Raw genomic sequence first — 19,361 nt, forward strand, 5'->3', positions numbered from 1 at the left:
CGCGGACAAATTTGTAATTCTAATTCGAACCCGTTGCAGTTCGCGATTCAAAGTTGGATAAAGATTTGTTAATAATTCATACAACGCCTTGTGATAACGATCACCGATGGCAACCCGTCTACGAGAGCACAAGTATTTTTACGACCGATGCAGAACGACAAAAGGAACTGCGAAAATTAACCCGACCTTTCTTGCACGACTTACATATCTGGTATTCGAGGAATAAACCAACGAAAGTGAGGAATTAAAATTCTTTAGCCGAGCAAAGCTTCTGGATCAGCTACCGTAATCGGCTACGTTCAAATTGCACGCAAGTAGGCTAAAAACATACACGCATTAGGCTAAAAGGAAATATTATCATGACCGATAGCAAATCAGCAATAAGACAGTTACGAAACGCGTGGCACAGATGTGACAGAAAAGCTGCTACGACGAATCTTAGACGTGTATGTTATTCAATTAACATCGCTAACCTTTGTTGAACCTCTGTTTTGTTTCGTATTTCAATCGAGCGAAATGGATATTCAATTTACACGCCACTCCGTAAACGAGTAGTTTTTATTTCGTAGAATTAATTCGTCGCGTAGTCCTACGATTAAATTACGTCTACACCCTACGATGCGATTACGTTTCTTTTCTGCATGATGCTTGCGAATTCCAGAAAACGACGCAGCCATTATGTCAGCAAGAATAATGTTACGGTTTCACGGAGATCTAGTTCATTTGCATGTTTTCGTAGGTATTTCATGTTGAAATAAACAATTTTGTCTCACACGTGGTATTTCCCGCGCATTCCGTTTAACTAGTTAACCTCTTTTCGATAATAATCGAAGAATCGACTCAACGCTCGATCATGCGCATACGTTTGCACGAAAAATTATAATTTTTCGTTCATTCATTGATCGATGTAATGTCACGTTGCGTGTTTCATGCCATTTATCGTAACGTTTACAAAAGATAGTATCAGATATTACGTAACACGTTTATAATTCTAATCGCGCTTAACAGTAATCTGATACCGTTTATAGACCGAGTAATGAAAGAAAATGTGAACATAAATCTTGTTCAATTTTATCGCCATAATATTGACATACGAAATTTTAAGCAAAATTTAATGTGCTGTACATCGGTAACGGTTTAAATTTTCATCGATTATCGACGTAGCTGTTTGACATTTTAATCGTTTAAATCACACGGTCATTTGACGGTGACACGCCAGTCAGAATTTCATCATATGGTTTTTAACCACGTGCTTGTCTAACCAGCTTAATATGAAAACCGCGCCTTTACAGTGGATATCGTTTTATTCAGTACATCAAAACAAGCAACAAACTCTACTAACCAATTCATCAAACCATAGTAAATTTGTTGAACAAGTGAATAAACGAACCTTTATGAAGAACGGAAATATTAAGCATCGCTCTTCCAAACATCTTGATCTCGTATTTTCTCCTCGATAACCTTGTAGTTCGGTAATGAAAATAAAACTGATTGGTTAGTCACGTGATCACGGTGGCCATAGATCAGGGGGTAATAATTTTAAAACAGCGGAAAATACTGTGGCAGAATTCGATTGCGATGGGGGAAGGAGGAGGATGTTCGACCTCTGGCGGTTGGTCGACGAAACGCGTAGGACGCTCTTCCGGGGACTAAAGTTTTCAGTTTATTCTTGCACGGCGTGCGTCTCTAACGGCAGTCTCTTTCGGGCGGTCGATGTTCGCGGCGGTATACGCCGGTACGTGTAGTAAGAAGCCATTGGATGCATCGTGAATTTTGTTGTGTTGAATTTACGCTGCAATTAATTTATTAAACATCGTTACTGTGCGTACCGGCGTTTGCCTGAAATGAAGTAACATCAAACGGCAGGATTCAACCGTACGCACCACGTTTTCTTTCCTACACCGTATAAAACATAAGCAACCTTCTGCGAACAGGTATGTGGATCTTTAATTTACGTTATTAGATGTTCACTCCTCCTTGCGCTGTTTAAAAAGGTCCGTGCACTCGATTTAAATTACAAAATAGCTGAGAATGTAACGATCAAAGTTTTCTATGCAATCGATCGATATTCGAATTATATTCTTGCGTTAAAATGTATCATCGATCTTGATCGATGAAGATCGATTCAAATTTCAATAGTTTACACGTTCAAACTGACTAGGGAAAATCGCAGACCCTTATTTACCGATTTGTATGAAACTTTTTGGGTTTGTAGAGTAAGCCAAGACAAAAATAAAGATACGCTCTATTTGTGCCCTATCGTCCTTGAAGGGTGTGAAATCTAACCTCAAATCGAATAGGCACCTTTTTCGCGTGTAATCGTTAAAATTCAAAGAATAGAAAAAATTTTCGAATAAAGATGTAATGATGCAATAAGCGTTATAGACTTGCATAAACGAAATCTCGAAGAGTTTGTTTCATAAAAAAAAGAAACATTTTAAGCGACGAAGAGTAAAGTTTAAATACTACGTCGAATACAACGGTATATCTTTTTCTCGGCGTGACCTCAAGACGCCACGTCGATCTAAATATCGACATTTACAATTTTATCAATCCTCTTCGTCTTCTTGACGGATTTCAACTGAAAGCATGCGTTTTAGGAAACTTTGTTCACTCACGCGTTTAGTCACAGCTGCGTTCAAGCATTGTTCGCCATCAAAAAGTCGTGTGGTACATGTAAAATTCAAGAAAGAGAAAACATTACAATAGCACGGAATACCATTTCTCATGACTGTATATCTTGTCCTTCAGTAATCTGCCCCGGCGAATTTAGCGCTTAGCATTATCAATTTGATGAACCGTAAAAGTTATTTTAGTTAAAAAAACATTTATACAGTGTATCGGAAAAATTTAAACGCAAACAAGAGCTGAATGTTGGTCATTAGAGAAATGAATGATCCATCTGGTACTTAATTTTATCTTAAATTATAAAAATTCTTTAAAGTATAAAAATTCCCAACGTTTCCTGAAATAGAATGTTAATGAAATACGAGGAAAAATGTAGTGCATCTGGAAATTCTTGTCGTAGAAAGAAGACTGCAAGTTCTTGAACGTGTTTCGTCAGTAGAATCGTGCCGCCACGAGCACGTGGTGTACTAAGTTTGTGGTAGACGCGACTTGTATGGCTCGCGATGGCAGTTCCATCGTACGGTAGCTTTGTATGATGTAACCTCGCGTCGATATTTCGGACATGCGCGTTGAAACTACGATATAACTATATAGATGAATTCGTTCGTTGCACCTTCGCGTCATAGAAATCGATTTTTCCCGTGTAAATTAAGTCACGCTTTTCTTATCGGTCATCACGTTTTATTCTTATATATGTACATACCTCGGGAACAAATGTGACACAGCGGTTCGTGTCATGGTTATTAACGGACCTGGCGTTATACGACGTGTCTGGGATGATAGAAAAAACAATATTTTTTTGTTATCACTTTACTGTTGATAGAGATAATAAATAACTGCCTGTTTATTGCATCATATTGGCGTAATAGATGGACTATTATATTCGATATTTAAAAAAAAAGAAATAGCAAGTGTGAAAAATAAAATTTTGATCTTTAAAAGGATTAAGGATCAAAGGATTAAAGCATACACTTTATGTAAATTATAATAGTACTCTTGAACTCGCGGGAAAACCGGTTGAATATGAAATAACTCAAGAACCTTTATGAGCTGTATATGAATAATTTCATTGACCTTGTAATTACTGTAATCTTATCGCATATAACGAGATTTGCTTTCCGTTACATATTGATGTGATAACGAGATTTATGTGTTCAAAATATTTTATCAATCATTCACTTAATATATGTATCAATTTATTTCTGACAAACAGTTTCTTGTTAGAAAGTTACTGAATTCCTTTTTTACAAAAACTTGATCCCGGTACACGAAACGGCCGTATAAACGAACTTTGGCACTCAGCCTTGACAACGAACTAGAAAACTCAGTTTCAAGGTGACCCACATTTCAGTTTCTATGCAGGTAACTATATCATTGTGACACGTGCACTTTTATTAACAATTTACCACGTGCGACGGAAACACTGTAAAAAAAGGATGATCGTGAAACAGAAACGTTTCTGATATTATATTACTAATCGTTTCGTTGAGGCGTGATGAAAAGCAGAGATATTGTGAACGGGGATTTCCAGGAAGTTTCTAACAGGCCGAGCAAGGGATTGTAACGTTTCTTTAGGGAATTTTTCAAAAATTCCAGGTATAAATCCGTAAATAAAGACAGTTCTTCGAGTTTTGAACTTTCAAATGGAATTTTATTATCTCGGGTCATTGGGCACAAGATGGGCAAGGTAGCCATAAATCTTTGGAAACGCCTCTTCTTCCGGAGCCTACGCACGCGTCACGTGATGCTGCATTCGCGCCATTTTCTTTCTCGTACCGAAATCCTTTTCTGTTTTCTAAAGCTATAGTTTGGACCAGTATATTTGTAATCTCCTGAGTCATTTTCTGAAAAATACTGCGCAACACTTTCTGTTAGAACGTTTAAAATCACATTCGTAATCAATTAATCCAATATTACATTAAATTAATTCATTTTATGTTCACATTGTTTTTTCTGCTCTGGAAACAATGTTTGTAAGAGATACAGTTAGCATGCATATTCATCGACTTCAGATAATGTATGTTTACTTCCTTTTCTGTTATTTTGCGTGGCAGACAATTGCTTACTTATAGGTTAAAAATGGAAATTTTTTATAACGCATCTTTGCGAACGTCAAATAGCGACGCATTTTTCTTAAACAAAATATTGCTTAGTCATGATTCCATCGAAGGAATAGGTGACGTAAAATATGGTGTAAACGATGATTACTTGCACATTATGCTTACTGGGAAAGATAGTTTGAGGTTATTTTAGAATCGAGGATTCTAAACTGAGCCTGAAACGCCATTGGTCGTTCCTCCTCCCATACTTTTCATCTACAAGACGCCATATCTTGCGCCGGATATAAATTATTAAATTATTTAAACAGCATCTATATTTGGCACGAAACATTACTCATGCTTGTTGCACCCGATAGTCACATCTGTGACTTATCTACTGATATGAAAGTAGAATTATAGAAAAGAATCTGAAGATGAAAAAGCAAATCATGCAATATAACGAAATCACCTTGTCATGTTTCGATATAAAGTTTTATAAGTGTAAGTATAGCAGCTTAAGGTCTGCTTCTCCTTTATACAGATAATTGAAAAGATTTCGTGCCTCTGATTAATTCAATCAACCTTTGTCAACTGCTACTTAATTTACAATTGGTTGGAAGCGAACAGTAGTACAATGGAGAATTTGATACACCAAGAAGCTAATTTATTTTGAGCCTCGGTTAATCATCCTCTCGTAAAGATTTTTTTTAACTAAGCTGATAAACGTGGGTCAACAAAAACGCTGTAAGCTTTATTGGGAAGGAATTAAGGAATTACCGCACCAATTAGTATTCTAACAAAGTTTTGGATGCCTTGTGGTTTCAGAAATTGGCTAACCGCCAGTAAATTTATCTTCTTATTTATAAACAGAACCGGACGAAGTCCTTTGTTATTTTCCATTCTTTGTAATTCCTACCTTACCCATCGAGCATACTTGATTATATTTTTCTTCCCTTTTAAAAATTAGTCAGCGATTCGGTAATAATTAACTAAAATTGACCGCAATAAATGAAAGGTTAACTCTGAAAGTTGAACGACCTAATTTTCCACATAACACTCGCTCTGGTAATTGTCGTTTCAACGAGGATAGATTAAAGATTAATTAATTCCAATGCGAAATTGCTAGGATCGTCGGTGCAATTACTATCTAGGATAGTTTAATCTGATTTCACTTCGCTCCTACTTTATTCGAAAATCGAAAAAGGAACTTCACTGAAATTAGAGCTACAAGTTCTCAAATGTATGCAAACATCATGATTGAGTAATGATTGTTTCACTTGTACGTCATGTGTGCACTTTTTACTCGGCTATTTGGTGTGACACGTGGACGGCAACAAATTACAGGTAACAAGTACAGGCTTCGATCGGCGGAATGGTAATTAGACTTTGCTGTACGTTTGATATCTGAATTTGTAACGAGCATGCCCTTTAAATATCATGGAAATCAAACTGTATTGTCAAAACCTAATTGCGCACGAATCAAGTCCGCTCGCATGGAAACATTTAATTATACATTCCAGTTGGGCGACTTTAACCTTTCGAATATTTTTCATCCGTAAAAAATGGCGATTTTGTAACCGAATTACTTTCTAGAAATTTTTCTAGAAATGCAATCATTTTAAAGGGCGCGGTCCTCCGCTTCCACAAAATGGCCCCCAAACCAAAACAATTGCCCACCCCTGGTTTACAGTAAAATATTCACGAGTATGAAAAAAAATTTGTTCCTAATTATGTAAGGAAAACCTGAAAATAAATAAGATTACGCGAAACTTACTTTGTAAGTTTAGCTACTAGCGTTCGGTATTTTTACTTGAACCGCCGTTGAAACGTGCAATTTATGATCAGCTGATTACGAGTAATTATAAGTTGAAAAATTTTTCTTCCTTTCATTCAGAAATATTATCGGAAAATAAGACGCGTTCAAATGCCGAGCAGTATCGTTGCTTTTAAAGTACGACCAAAAAATTGTTTGATACAGTGGCACTCTTTGTTCAAGCACCGCATAAAGTGTATTTAAATATAATAATAGCAAGAGCGAACAAAGGGTCTTTGATCGGTGATAGTGGAAATCAACAGCGATCGCATAAATATTGTAGACAAAGTATCGTATAATTTAGGTTAATGAAAAAATAATTGGCTGCTTAATTTGAAGCGTTTAGAAATTCATATTTCCTCGGATACTTCTAGCGCTGTTGCACGAACAACCTAGATTTCGATCCAAATTCCACTATTTCTTAATTTACATTTGCAGACTTATAGCATTGCTTCTAAACTCGTCTTATATCTCAGATGATTTCTCGCGTCACTTTTGACAATTAAATGTCCAAGATAATTGTACTCATTTTTTCACATACTTAATTTATTCGTTTAACTGTCTCTCTTACGGTTCTTTGAGCAATCATTTACGTCATTAATTATTACGTACTTAGAAGCTTCGGTCATAGGGAATAATCTACTATTTAATTGTTTGGTCTACTTCTTTTTTTCTCCTTCCACGAAATGCACAGTACGCGTGAATGCAGTTTCAAAGGTTGAAATACTGCAACCTCTGTAAATGTTTAGATCAGCGATAACAGAAAATTACGTAATTAAACACGTTATCAAAGACGATAACCTCTAGACGAGCTAGAATCTCTTTATCTACGAATTATATTGAAAGCACTTTGAATTCAAAATCAAGGTGAGGGTTCCCCGGCGAAAATGAACAGTACTTTCGCCATAAGGCTCGATCCGCGATATCGAAATGATTATTTAACAGAGCTTCGATTAACATTTCTCTGTTCGTCTTAATTGTTCTACGCATCGGGATATCGAACGCCCACACTTGTTGCATTTCCGTATACGTCATTCAAATGCATGTAGAACCGCAACATTACAAGGTCGGAGCTAAAGGCTGTCTTTCCGAGATGATACTTTACATAAGGATGCTCAAGAGATATCGTAATTCCATGTAATACTACGTCACGTTATAGTGACTAATTTAACATTTTGACTGCCACGGTAAAACCATTGAAAATTCCATTAAGTATTTTCGATAATTTCTTGTTGCATTCAGACATAACAATTTCTCCTATGGTTTCGATTTAGTGCTAAAAATAATAATTGCGTTGTTATTATTATCGCTTTACGTTATAAATTATTTTTTTACTTTTATCTTCAAAAATCTTATATATATTATCTTTAAAATATTTCATTATATTTTTATCCACAATTTCAAGTATCTGATATAAGTATTTCCAATTAAATCAAAGAATTCTTAATAACACGAGTGATTGATTCCTATTGAAATTCAAGCGTCACCCATATATGGATGACGGGGCGCTCAGTGTTAAAACGAGACTCCCTATTTCAATTTTATTTTATTTTTTTTTAAATTCTAAATTGAAATACTTTACACGACCAAAGTGGCATGTATATTTCATCAGTCTATTCTCGGAAATCCTCGTTTGAAATTCAATTCTGAAACGAGAGACAATGCTTGATTACAATTATTTAGCGCCCGATTAGGCGCGATTGATATTGAATTTAAATTCGAGACAGACGAATTTGGAAGTTGGAGTTGTACGATAGAACAGAAATTGTTGCTATACGTTTGCAATTTATTTATAAATTTCGCCAATCGTTTCACACTGATATTAACACAGTTTAATTATAACAATACTTTTAGAACGATAGGGCTTCGATTAGCATCACCAATTAAGCTGATAAGTCGATAATATCTTGTTACACTCACAGACAAAACAATTTCTCCTATGGTTTCGATTTAGTGATAAAAATGATAATTACGTTATTATTATCGCTTTTTCTTTTTAATTACAGATAATATAATTTAGAAAGGCTAGAAGACAGACGGCATCCAAACGGTACGTAACAAATATTTGAATATTTAAATCTCCAATTATGCGGAATATTTATTATATAAAATTTACTTTTTAGGATAACAGAATGCCTACGGAGATGCACACCTTTTTACCCCAAGACGGATCCAACCCTAAAGACGGTGTACTAACCAAGTAAAATTAACTTTTTTTTCATTTTGAACATTAATGATTCATTATTATCAATTAATTTGTGTAAACACGCACTTTGAACGTGGAAGTTTTTTATTAATAAAATTGATATTTATATGATCCGTTGCATGGGTTATCCAGCGGAAATTTATGTATGAAAGTCATGTTTGTCAGTTATCGATTCATAGAATTAATGTTTCATTTATAAAAATGAAATAAGTTCCTCTGGAAATTTTCATTATCACAACATTTGTTTTTAGAAAATTTAAGGTACTCGTTATCGTACAGACTTAATGATGAATAATCAAAGTTCGCTTACACCTATTATGTTCTCGTATATTCAACGATAATCGCATTACGTAAAATAATATTCAGTTCCATTTATGGTAATGTATTATGTTCGTTGCAGATACAAAGTGCAAGTCGCTCCACGAGACCCGGAGGCCGCACAGGGTGATGGAAAAACTTACGATCCCTTCACCGAACGAATAGTTGATAACCCGACGACGTAAGAGCAATTGCGAAAGAAGAAATTCATAAAAATATTTAATATAATCGATACATTCAACCTTACTTGCCCCTCTCGCCTTAAATCGTTACACATTATTCGTGCTCTTAGGTCAGAGATAAAAGTAATAATAAAGTTGATATTCGTTGTGGGAATTCCTTGATTAAAGCTTCTTGATTTATATTCGTTGATTTTAGTTGTTGGAGCAAGTTGTAGCTTTTTTTTTATTTTCACACTTATTATTGTAAACAGTTTATTTGCTCGTGACGTTTATTACACGAAATGAAAAATAACTGTTCCTCGTTAAATTACGCAAACAGGTGATTATCTATTGAAACGTTGCCCTTGTATCGTTCCAGGGACTGCGACACATTAACGCATTTACTGAAAGCGTCGCTTGGTACAGGCATACTGTCTATGCCAATTGCATTCAAGAATGCCGGTCTCCTACTCGGTGTATTTTCCACTATCTTGGTAGCATTTGTATGCACACACTGCGCTTATATCTTGGTAAATAAACATTGAGACATTGAGTCTGACAATTAAAGGCTAAACAGAGATTTAATTGGTAAATTTATGATGCTCAGGTAAAATGTGCGCACGTCCTTTATTACAAAACAAAGCGTTCAGAAATGAGCTTCGCTGATGTAGCAGAAGCAGCGTTTGCCACCGGACCACAATGGGGAAGAAAGTTTGCAAGGCCAATTAGGTAAAACTTTTATTTCACTGGCTAACTATCGTTCTATGTAATCGTGATAACAACGTTATGATCTTTTTGTCAACAGGTATCTTATACAAATTAGTTTATTCGCAACATATTTTGGCACCTGCAGTGTGTACACGGTTATCGTTGCCGCGAACTTCAAGCAAATTATTCAATATTACAAGGATGAAGATTCGCCTGAATTCAGTTTACGGTTGATAGCCGCCTGTTTACTGATCCCGATGATACTGCTTAGTTATATACCGAATCTGAAGTATCTTGCACCTGTTTCTATGGTTGCCAATATATTCATGGGAACCGGTTTAGGAATAACGTTTTATTATTTAGTTTGGGATCTCCCTCCTATCAACTCTGTACCATTGTTTGCGTCTATCGAGGACTTCCCACGATTCTTTAGCATTACTATTTTTGCCATGGAAGCAATAGGTACTGTTTATCGGTCTTTGATCGTTTGAACATACTGTTAAAAAATTATTTGAAGAGCTCTATATCATTGGATATATCAAGGAAAATCGAAGCGAAAAGTTCTGTAGCATTTTTCGATGGGATCAGTAGTTTAGCCACATTTTCGTGGTTGAAAATTGAAAAATTGACCAATCAGCGTGCAGCTTGAGTGGCAAGACACGCGGAGTAGGTGTCTCCGTTTGCTTGCTCTGTCGTCGCACCTCGACTCAAGCTGATTGGTCAATTTTTCAATTTTTAATAACGACTGATCTCATCGAAAAATAGTACAGAACTTTTGAGCTCTTTAGGTAATTTTTTAACACCCTGTATATAAAGAAATTGGGATTGAAAGAACAGTGTTTTACAGGTGTCGTAATGCCACTGGAGAATAACATGAAAACACCGCAACATTTTGTTGGAATCTGCGGTGTTCTCAACAAGGGAATGTCCGGGGTTACGCTTATATATATTTTACTCGGATTCTTAGGATACGTGAAATATCAAGATCTTACTTCGGACAGTATCACGTTGAATTTACCAACGGCAGAAATGTAGGAGTCACGATTAGTACAATAAATAAATGAAAGATCTATTTGTACTAATTATATCTCATGTTTTTTTTTTTCATTTTCAGACCGGCCCAAGTTGTAAAGATTTTAATAGCACTTGCTGTTTACTGTACGTTTGGTCTGCAATTTTATGTGTGCCTTGATATTGCATGGAACGGTATTAAAGATCGGTTCCAGAAGAAACCATTGTTAGCTAATTACATTCTGAGAACAGTGATGGTCACAGGAGCAGGTATAAACATGATTCCGTTTATGAGTAATTTTATCATTGATATTAAGAAGAAAAAATAAATATGTTACTTTTGTGTTGCAGTTTTACTCGCCGTGATTGTACCAACTATCGAACCTTTCATCGGTTTGATCGGTGCATTCTGTTTTTCGATATTGGGACTTTTAATTCCCGTGTTCGTCGAAACGGTAACGTACTGGGACGTTGGTTTCGGGGCAGGAAATTGGGTAGCCTTGAAGAACATTATCATATGTATTATTGGCATGATGGCGTTGATATTTGGATCTCGTAGTGCATTGATACAAATCGTAGCACTATACAGTTAAAAGAAGCTGTTCTCGTCAATAAATAGATTTGTAGATATTCCAATGTTCCAAACTTCAAACGTTTGGATACCATTTTATAACGGATTTTAATGCAATAAATTTCGAATCTTTTATATTTTATGAAGACAATCATAAAAGTGAAGAAAGATTTATAAACGAGAAATACTAATGATAATTGATTTTAAGGATGAACACGAAATAGAAAATTTGAAAGTTTATATCACAGATTTAAATGTTTCTACGTGCTTACAAGAAGTAATTTTAATAAGATGAGAAAAGAAAGTATTTATTATGCTAATGTTTCGATTGCTGTGCAAATGGGAACATCAAAATATTAATTCTTGTACGGACGATCAGAACCGAAGAGCCGATATTCGGTAAATGCTATAGTTTAAATTGTATCTACGCACAAATAACTTGTACAATATAAAATAGCGTCAACGAAGGTTATATGAAAAAATTTAATTGTTGAAAAGTAGCTAATGAATTTTGAAGTATGTAACTAACGTTTTTATTTATAAAATTTTATTGAATTTACAAAAGATGGAGTCTAGGGGAAGTAAACAGTATTTAGACTGTGAACAATGTTTTATATTGGAACAATAAGTTACAAACAATGTTGATTCAAAATTTGAAAAAATATAAACGTGAAATTTTTTATTATTCAACACAGAGTATAACCTTCCATTTTTTTTCTAAACCTGAAAACAGTTTGTTAATTTATAGTAAATATAAAATATTGTTGTAATATTTGAAACATGTATATTAAATTTTTAAGGAAAGTTTTAGATATACGAATGTGCATGTAAAATAAGTTCCTGTTACATATTCTGTGCATATAACAGATACACAATATATGAAATGTTTCACTCTTGTGTTGCATTTAATGTGAATACATATTTAAAAAACAAAAAAAAAAAACATTTTTTTTTCCAAAGCAATGTTTGTTCACCAAACTTGTAATCAATTTTTTATACACTTGTTGGGAATATTTACATATTCATGATTAAAACGAATACAAGATGAATTTTATTGTAACTTTAAAATACAAATCATTTTATAATATGTTCTTACATTTTATTACTCCAAACTTTATGTACACATTAAGGAATAATACTTTCATGTAAATACACTTCTATACACTTGTTAGTATTAAGAGTACAAAATATTATAGCAACATTTTATTTTAACAATTTCTATAATCATTATACAATGTTACTCAAAACGAGGTTTGAAAATAAAAATGCAACATGTTATTTTTCTAATGGTGCATAATTTAGAAGTTTTTCAATTAAATCTACATGTCCAAGGAGCATTCTGCGGCAACAGTATCGTTTTAATCCCAATGCATCAAGAGCATCTCTGTAACATACACATGTACCACACAGTGTATTAATATCTGCTGTTTAGACTTGATGAAACATGTAGAATTTTTATTGGAAGAGCAATTAATCAATTTTATGTTACTGATTTTTATTGACTTCAGTACAGTGTAATATGCTCGAAATTAAGGTTAAGTTTCTTATGAATGTGAATTACAAAATACATACAAATTATTGGATTCTATGTCATTTTTTTTAAAATTATTTTTTTTGTTTTTAGATATTTATATACTCACCCTTCAGTGTATTCTGCTTGCAATAAACCAAGATAAGCTTCCCACTTGTTACCGATCACTTTTCCACAAGTAAAACAACGTACAGGTATAATCATTGTTATAAGTCTTACTGAACAATTAGATCCTTTCAATATACGTCAATATGTGTACTGTTACTCGCTTTAACTTTTACAATAACGAATAAGCAAAAAACGTTAGTTTACTTATTCTCGAAAGCTCGATTTCCGACTTGCATACACAAACTAACATATCTGCAATCGTGCAGTACCTTGAAGTATTTCGATCTTGCTCATTGTTGCCAACAAAATCGTGAAAATAAAATATTAGAGTGCATCAGCCGAGAAGATTACAGTACCGAGAAAGAAGCCTCGTAAATTTATTGTAAATATTTGAATTATCATAGTATATAAAAAATACGAGCGTCTTAAAATAACTGAGAAACGTTAAACGAAAATATATATATATATTATATATAAGTAAAGCGAATCGTACGCTGTGACTCAAATTATTAAAATCATCGTCCTAAATTAACCTTTAACAAAGAAATAATCTTTTATTTAAACATTATTATCGTATCATTTTTCGATAAGAATATTTATCGTTGCGAACGTTTAATCTAATATTGAATATAACAAATCGGGTGGCAAGATAAATATTCTAAACGCGACGCAATAACGGTGACCATACGTTTCCCATAATGAAATTATACCAACTAAAAAATCGTGGACGTATTTTTGTTCTTCGATCGATTGTTATTAATAATGTACCGTTAAAATGTTAGATCACCTTGAATATTATTTACGGATAATCATTGGCAATGAGCAACAGTTAGATAAAGTCTAAGAAGTGCGGTGACAATTCAAAACGCGGTCGTTTACAAGCGCGTTCGAAAGATAAATATACAGCTTCGCGTTTAGCGCGCCCGGAGACAAGCCGTGGCAGAAAGACAGCTGCTCCGATCGAAGGACATGAATAGGGGGGGCGGAAGGGAGAGAGGGAGAAAGAGAAAAATACGAGGCCGAAGCAAAGGGAGAACACCATAAACATACAAGATCGCATTGGTTCTGCTTTCTCCTTTGTCTGCTGGATGGAAACATGTTATAACACGGTTAGAGTGCTATCAAATCGTCTTTCTAATTATTGCTTTTTTTTTACCGCGCTCGTTTACCGTTGCTGTAACAGAAACCGGAAAGATCGGAATTTTGGCGCCGTACACCGACGCGACATCAATGACAGTGTAAATGGTTATGTTAGCACAGCGTACTTTTTACGTACATTTTATCGAATACGTTCCCATACTTAATTGTTTTCGGTTCCTCTTATTGCCCAATCGTTCGATCGTTTTATCAAACTCGTGGTCGCGATAAATACTTCGTATCGCTAATAACATTAAGTCAAGGTTATATTCTGTGCGTCTTTTTCGCTGTATTGTCAAAATCAGCTGCCATTGCTATAGCGTACAATTCTACTTGCTCTTTTTTGGTTTTCTTTTATTTTTTTTTTTTATATTTCTTGAGCTACATCCATTCCCGAAATTTCATTCAAGATCAACGACTTGTGGTGTGTTCAGTTTTTTTTTAAATCGTACACGGCAAGTTATCTCGTCGTTTAGAAGAAGCGATATACTTTACTAAATTTATACACCACTACTTGTATGAATACAAGTGGACGTGGATTAGAACTATAAATATACTTAAATACTTCAAAAATGTTTTATAAACAAACTACATATATTATTTTTATATATTATCTATCTATCTATATAAGATATTGATATATTGTTCGTTGTTCTGTAAATTAATTTTTGTACATGCGTTTATGATTTTTGAGACAATTATGTTATCTCAATAAATATATATTTATCTATCGTTAATTTTATATATTGCAATAACTATTGATAATGTAGAATAATTTGTTATAAGTTTATTTTTCATTTATACTTATGTATTTGTAAGGTATGTTCCAGGGTCAGAGAATTGATATCGCATCGTACATCTATATAATAGGAGGAGCAGACAACTGTGGTAAAGCACATTTGTTAATTTCAATTGAGACAAATAGGTGCAAAGAGATTTTCATCAGGGAGGAAAATAGGAAGAGTAGAAGTGAGGGTTAAGCGTGACAGCGGTAAATGCAGTGGCTGAAGGAGAGATGGACCCATCAATGTTTGTTGCGTACACCCCTCAAACAAACGGCGTTCCACTGGAGTCCAAGCTTGCTACCTACATGGTAGTATACTACTCATCTTCAATTTATTTGAGGAGAGTCAAGCTTTAGTAAAACTTTCCATTTTATATATTATTCAATTAGATACATTAGTAAATTGGAATACATTAATGAATTGGTAATATACATATATGATTTATTTATTATATATTTTTTGGATAGAATCGTCAAAGTCCAGGGATAACGTTAAGTACCTCAGCTGTTACGAAACATTTGTCAAACCTTTCTCTGGATTCACAGAAAAAGGTAACTGCCAGTCCAGAATTTGTACCTGGACGGGGTCTTACTAGTAGTAACAGCAGCTCTCCAAATCTTTTCAATAACTCTTATCATTCGCAAGAGAATGTGGGCGGTACTACTTATTTTTATCTTGGAAATACTTCAGCTGAAAGTGTTGGGGCTGAAGAAGGAACCGAGACTGTGAGTAAATATCAAAATTAACAAAAACATTGTATCATTTTTGCTTAATTAACGAGTAAAAATTTCATTGATAGATCGGAACTGTCGGAGCAGGTCAGGTAGGCTATGTCTATCCAGGTACACCTGCCCATCTTCAGCCAGTGAAACCTACAAAGCCCCCCTCGTCTAATAACTCTTCTGCTCCTTCAACTCCACCTCCCCAAGCAACACCCAGCTTCTTTGTCAGTGAGAATCTACGAATGGACATTCTACAGAAAAATGCTTTAACATTAGCGCAACCTGATGTAGTACGATTTCCCGATTTACCAAATGAGGTAGATAATTATCACGAGCTGTGCCCATTGGAACCAATCCATAAACCTGCTTCAACGATACTTGGCTATCAAACATCAACGTACAAAGCTACCAGCATTAAAAGTGGTACTCGTTATTGTTTACGTCGCATACATGGTAAGTATTTATAAACTGTGTGGTAATATTTAAAAAGTTCAATAAAAATGATACTGAGAGAAGCATTTCATATCCTTTTAGATTTCAGACTTGCTAATACGAAGTGTATGGTGCTGGTAGATATGTGGAAACGATTATCTCATACAAATTTGGTGCAGTTAAGAGAAGTTTTTACAACCAAGGCCTTTGGTGACCATTGTTCGTATTAATGTACATAGTAAGAAAAATTCTAAATATACCTTTATGAAGCAACTTTATCGTTTCAGCCATGGTATTTGTTTACGATTATCATCCTGGCTCGGAGACATTACTGAATAAGCATTTCTCAGCAACCGAATTAAATGGTTATACGGATCCATTTTCTTCGGATCCTAACGCTCCGCGACCTTACAGCCATACCAAGAATACTATTTTGAGGCAACAGCATAGCAGTATGTTACCGGAAAGCGTCATATGGAGTTATATCATTCAACTCACTGCCGCGCTTCGTGTTATACATGCTGCTGGTTTGTATATTTGAATAATATTTTTACGTATTTTGTTTGATTTATTAGCCAACCCGTGTCTAAGATTGAAAATCTTGAGAAGGGAGATAAAGCATTTAGACTTTCTGTCACTTTTGTACAGGCCAAATGGCAAGAGTTATCGAAAAAATTCTTGCGCCATTGTATTTAGTGTGTCAAAATCTCAACGAATGGCCGACAAATTTTTTTTTTTTTCGCCACTTCCGCTTTGACCGGAAATGACCGAAAAAGGGTTGACTTTAGAGCGAATCTCGCGCTAATTCACTTTAGCTTATTTCTTTTTTTCTTTTTTTGATAGGTTTGGCATACAGATGTTTGGATCCGACGAAAGTGCTACTCACGTCCCGAACGAGATTACGTTTAAGTTGTGTCGCTATACCGGATGTCGTTACTTTTGATGGAAGCGCAGCAAATCCACTCTCTCTTATACCGCATTATCAACAGGAAGATTTAATCGCCCTTGGAAAGTTGGTGTTGGCTTTAGCATGCCGTAGTTTACTTGCCGTCCATCGCGACAATATGCAAGCGTCCCTCGAGCTCGTCGCACGTTCCTACTCCACGGATCTTCGAAATCTGATTCTGTTTGTATACGTTTTATATCCTTCTAAGACATTTTTCGTTGTAAAATTAACATTTCCGATTGAAGGAGACAGAGTAATTTACGTTACTCTGTGCTTATGTTCATAACGGAATTATAATTTTATAGGTATTTACTTTCAAACCAAGCACGAAGAAGTGTGACAGATCTCATGCCAATGATTGGAGCACGATTTTATACGCAACTAGACGCAGCTCAACTTCGATCCGATGTACTGGAAAACGAACTTGCCAAGGAGTTGGAAAATGGAAGATTATTTAAGTTACTCGTCAAATTGGCCACTATTAACGAAAGACCTGAGCTTAACATGGAACCCACATGGGCAGAAACGGGTGACCGGTATATGCTCAAATTGTTTAGGGATTATGTTTTCCACCAGGTAGCAGCCGATGGGAGACCGTGGTTGGATATGGCTCATGTTGTATCTTGCTTAAATAAGTTGGATTCAGGTTCTCAGGATAAGGTATATTTTTTATTTTTCAGAATACATCCATTAACACTAGATTGCCGGACAAATAGGCCGGGAAGGAATTAGTATTTGTATACATTTCATAATTCTATTAAAAATCTATATATATTCAAAAAAAAATAGCAATAAAATCGGCAATCTAGTGTTGAGCATACAAATGATATTAATATATATTTTTGAATCTCTTCTTTATAATTTATATAGATATGTTTGATGTCACGAGACGAACAAAGTGTATTAGTAGTAAGTTACGCAGAATTGCGACAATGTTTGGAAACCTCATTTGGAGAATTGGTACAATCTGCTAAAGATGCTGTCTAGGTCTAACCCTTTTTCTCAACTGACCAGACGGTACATACTCCGAACCATAAATGTGATATCACCACTTAGCGGTACTATCATTTTAATCTTTATCAAGACATAGGAGAGTGAGATTCGATCCGAGAGTTAAGTTTGGTGATAAGAAAAAAATAGTATGTGAACCAGTTTGTAAGCATGATTACAATGTCGAATCATTAGATAAGTGCGAAATACATTCTGGTACTGCCATTTGAATGTAACATATGTGTGCAAGGAGATCATGTGATGATGTAAATCAGAAAATGTTTGAATTTGCTGTGGAAGCTATTACGGTACTATACAAAAGAAAATGAATTGTACACAACTTAATAATGCAATGAAGTCTTAAAAAAAAAAAAAAAAAAATAAGAAATACCTAAACACAGTCGGTGTATAGGATAGATCTTAGTTTTTAGGATACAGCTGGTAAGCATTAATTTTGAAATAAATGTTTATTTTTGAAAGCAATCTTAATTAATGGTGTGCGATTATTTCAAATAATTATATCACCATACAAAATTTACTTGTATTTTTATCCATTATTATGTGATTTTATATTCGAATATTTGATACTCGTAGAAATCTGGGTACTTCGTTTGTTCCAGTTTATCCAGTTGGCAATCTGTAGATTCGGTTCTTGAACTGCCCTATCTACATTCCCTACCGCTCTCCTCCGCTCTTCGGCTGCTGTCCGCAATCACTCAAACTTGATCTCATTTCCTTCGCGCAATTGCACGACCAGAGTATGGACAGACTTTTGCGCACACATTCTCCGGATCGTATCATACACATGGTCGTCGCTAGTATTTTATTCACAAAATACAATCTTACATATATATAACATACATTTACACTATATACCTCATTTAAATATCTACATTTTAAATAACAATTTTTTACAGAGGATATCTTTGATTGGAGAAAAATTAATTTCATTGTGGGATTATAATATTCATCCAATTTCTTCTCATCTCTAATACCCTGTATCGACGCCCATGCATTTATCATACGTACGTCCTGTGGTTCGAATAAGTGTTTAACTTATACGTAAGCTGACCGTGGAGTCGAAATAAAAGGCATATCAAACATCTGTTTCTGTCCAAGACAGATTAACCGATTCGACTGGGCCCATCGTTCTCCACCTAATTGTCTTAATGTCGACGTGATTTACTCCCCCGTACCGTGTCATTTCTGACAATCACTCTTCTCGTACACGTATTAACCATATATACGTGGTACG

At 34.8% G+C, this 19,361-nt stretch overlaps 3 protein-coding genes across 5 annotated transcripts; 2 read left to right on the top strand and 1 right to left on the bottom strand.

The window, feature by feature from the left end:
- The first annotated feature begins 1,665 nt into the window (after positions 1–1,665).
- Positions 1,666–15,324, top strand: path (solute carrier family 36 member pathetic). The gene is made up of 11 exons (XM_034316184.2): positions 1,666–1,934; positions 8,487–8,530; positions 8,604–8,680; positions 9,087–9,185; positions 9,545–9,695; positions 9,773–9,894; positions 9,971–10,335; positions 10,721–10,904; positions 10,988–11,154; positions 11,236–13,476; positions 15,051–15,324. Exons 3-10 carry the CDS (start codon positions 8,613–8,615, stop codon positions 11,475–11,477), a joined length of 1,398 nt encoding a protein of 465 aa, XP_034172075.1. The 5' UTR covers positions 1,666–1,934; positions 8,487–8,530; positions 8,604–8,612; the 3' UTR covers positions 11,478–13,476; positions 15,051–15,324.
- On the bottom strand, positions 12,129–13,232 carry Rpb10 (DNA-directed RNA polymerases I, II, and III subunit Rpb10). The gene is made up of 2 exons (XM_034316349.2): positions 13,096–13,232; positions 12,129–12,839 (listed from the first exon to the last, which is right to left on the bottom strand). Exons 1-2 carry the CDS (start codon positions 13,188–13,190, stop codon positions 12,731–12,733), a joined length of 204 nt encoding a protein of 67 aa, XP_034172240.1. The 5' UTR covers positions 13,191–13,232; the 3' UTR covers positions 12,129–12,730.
- PAN3 (Poly(A) specific ribonuclease subunit PAN3) lies at positions 15,182–18,494 on the top strand. Of its 3 annotated transcripts, none has more exons than XM_034316173.2 (8): positions 15,182–15,324; positions 15,484–15,741; positions 15,816–16,191; positions 16,273–16,389; positions 16,458–16,697; positions 17,014–17,296; positions 17,422–17,776; positions 17,987–18,494. In XM_034316173.2, the coding sequence occupies exons 1-8, from the start codon at positions 15,247–15,249 to the stop codon at positions 18,101–18,103; spliced, it is 1,824 nt and encodes a 607-aa protein (XP_034172064.1). In that variant the 5' UTR covers positions 15,182–15,246; the 3' UTR covers positions 18,104–18,494. The 3 variants fall into 3 exon arrangements, with proteins under 3 accessions (XP_034172064.1, XP_034172065.1, XP_076546141.1); XM_034316174.2 differs by having other exon boundaries at positions 15,188–15,324; positions 15,562–15,741; XM_076690026.1 differs by lacking the exon at positions 15,182–15,324 and having other exon boundaries at positions 15,339–15,567; positions 15,707–15,741.
- Positions 18,495–19,361: the final 867 nt, after the last annotated feature.

This window comes from Osmia lignaria, chromosome 9, assembly GCF_051020975.1.
Source record: "Osmia lignaria lignaria isolate PbOS001 chromosome 9, iyOsmLign1, whole genome shotgun sequence".
Lineage (NCBI taxonomy): Eukaryota > Metazoa > Arthropoda > Insecta > Hymenoptera > Megachilidae > Osmia > Osmia lignaria.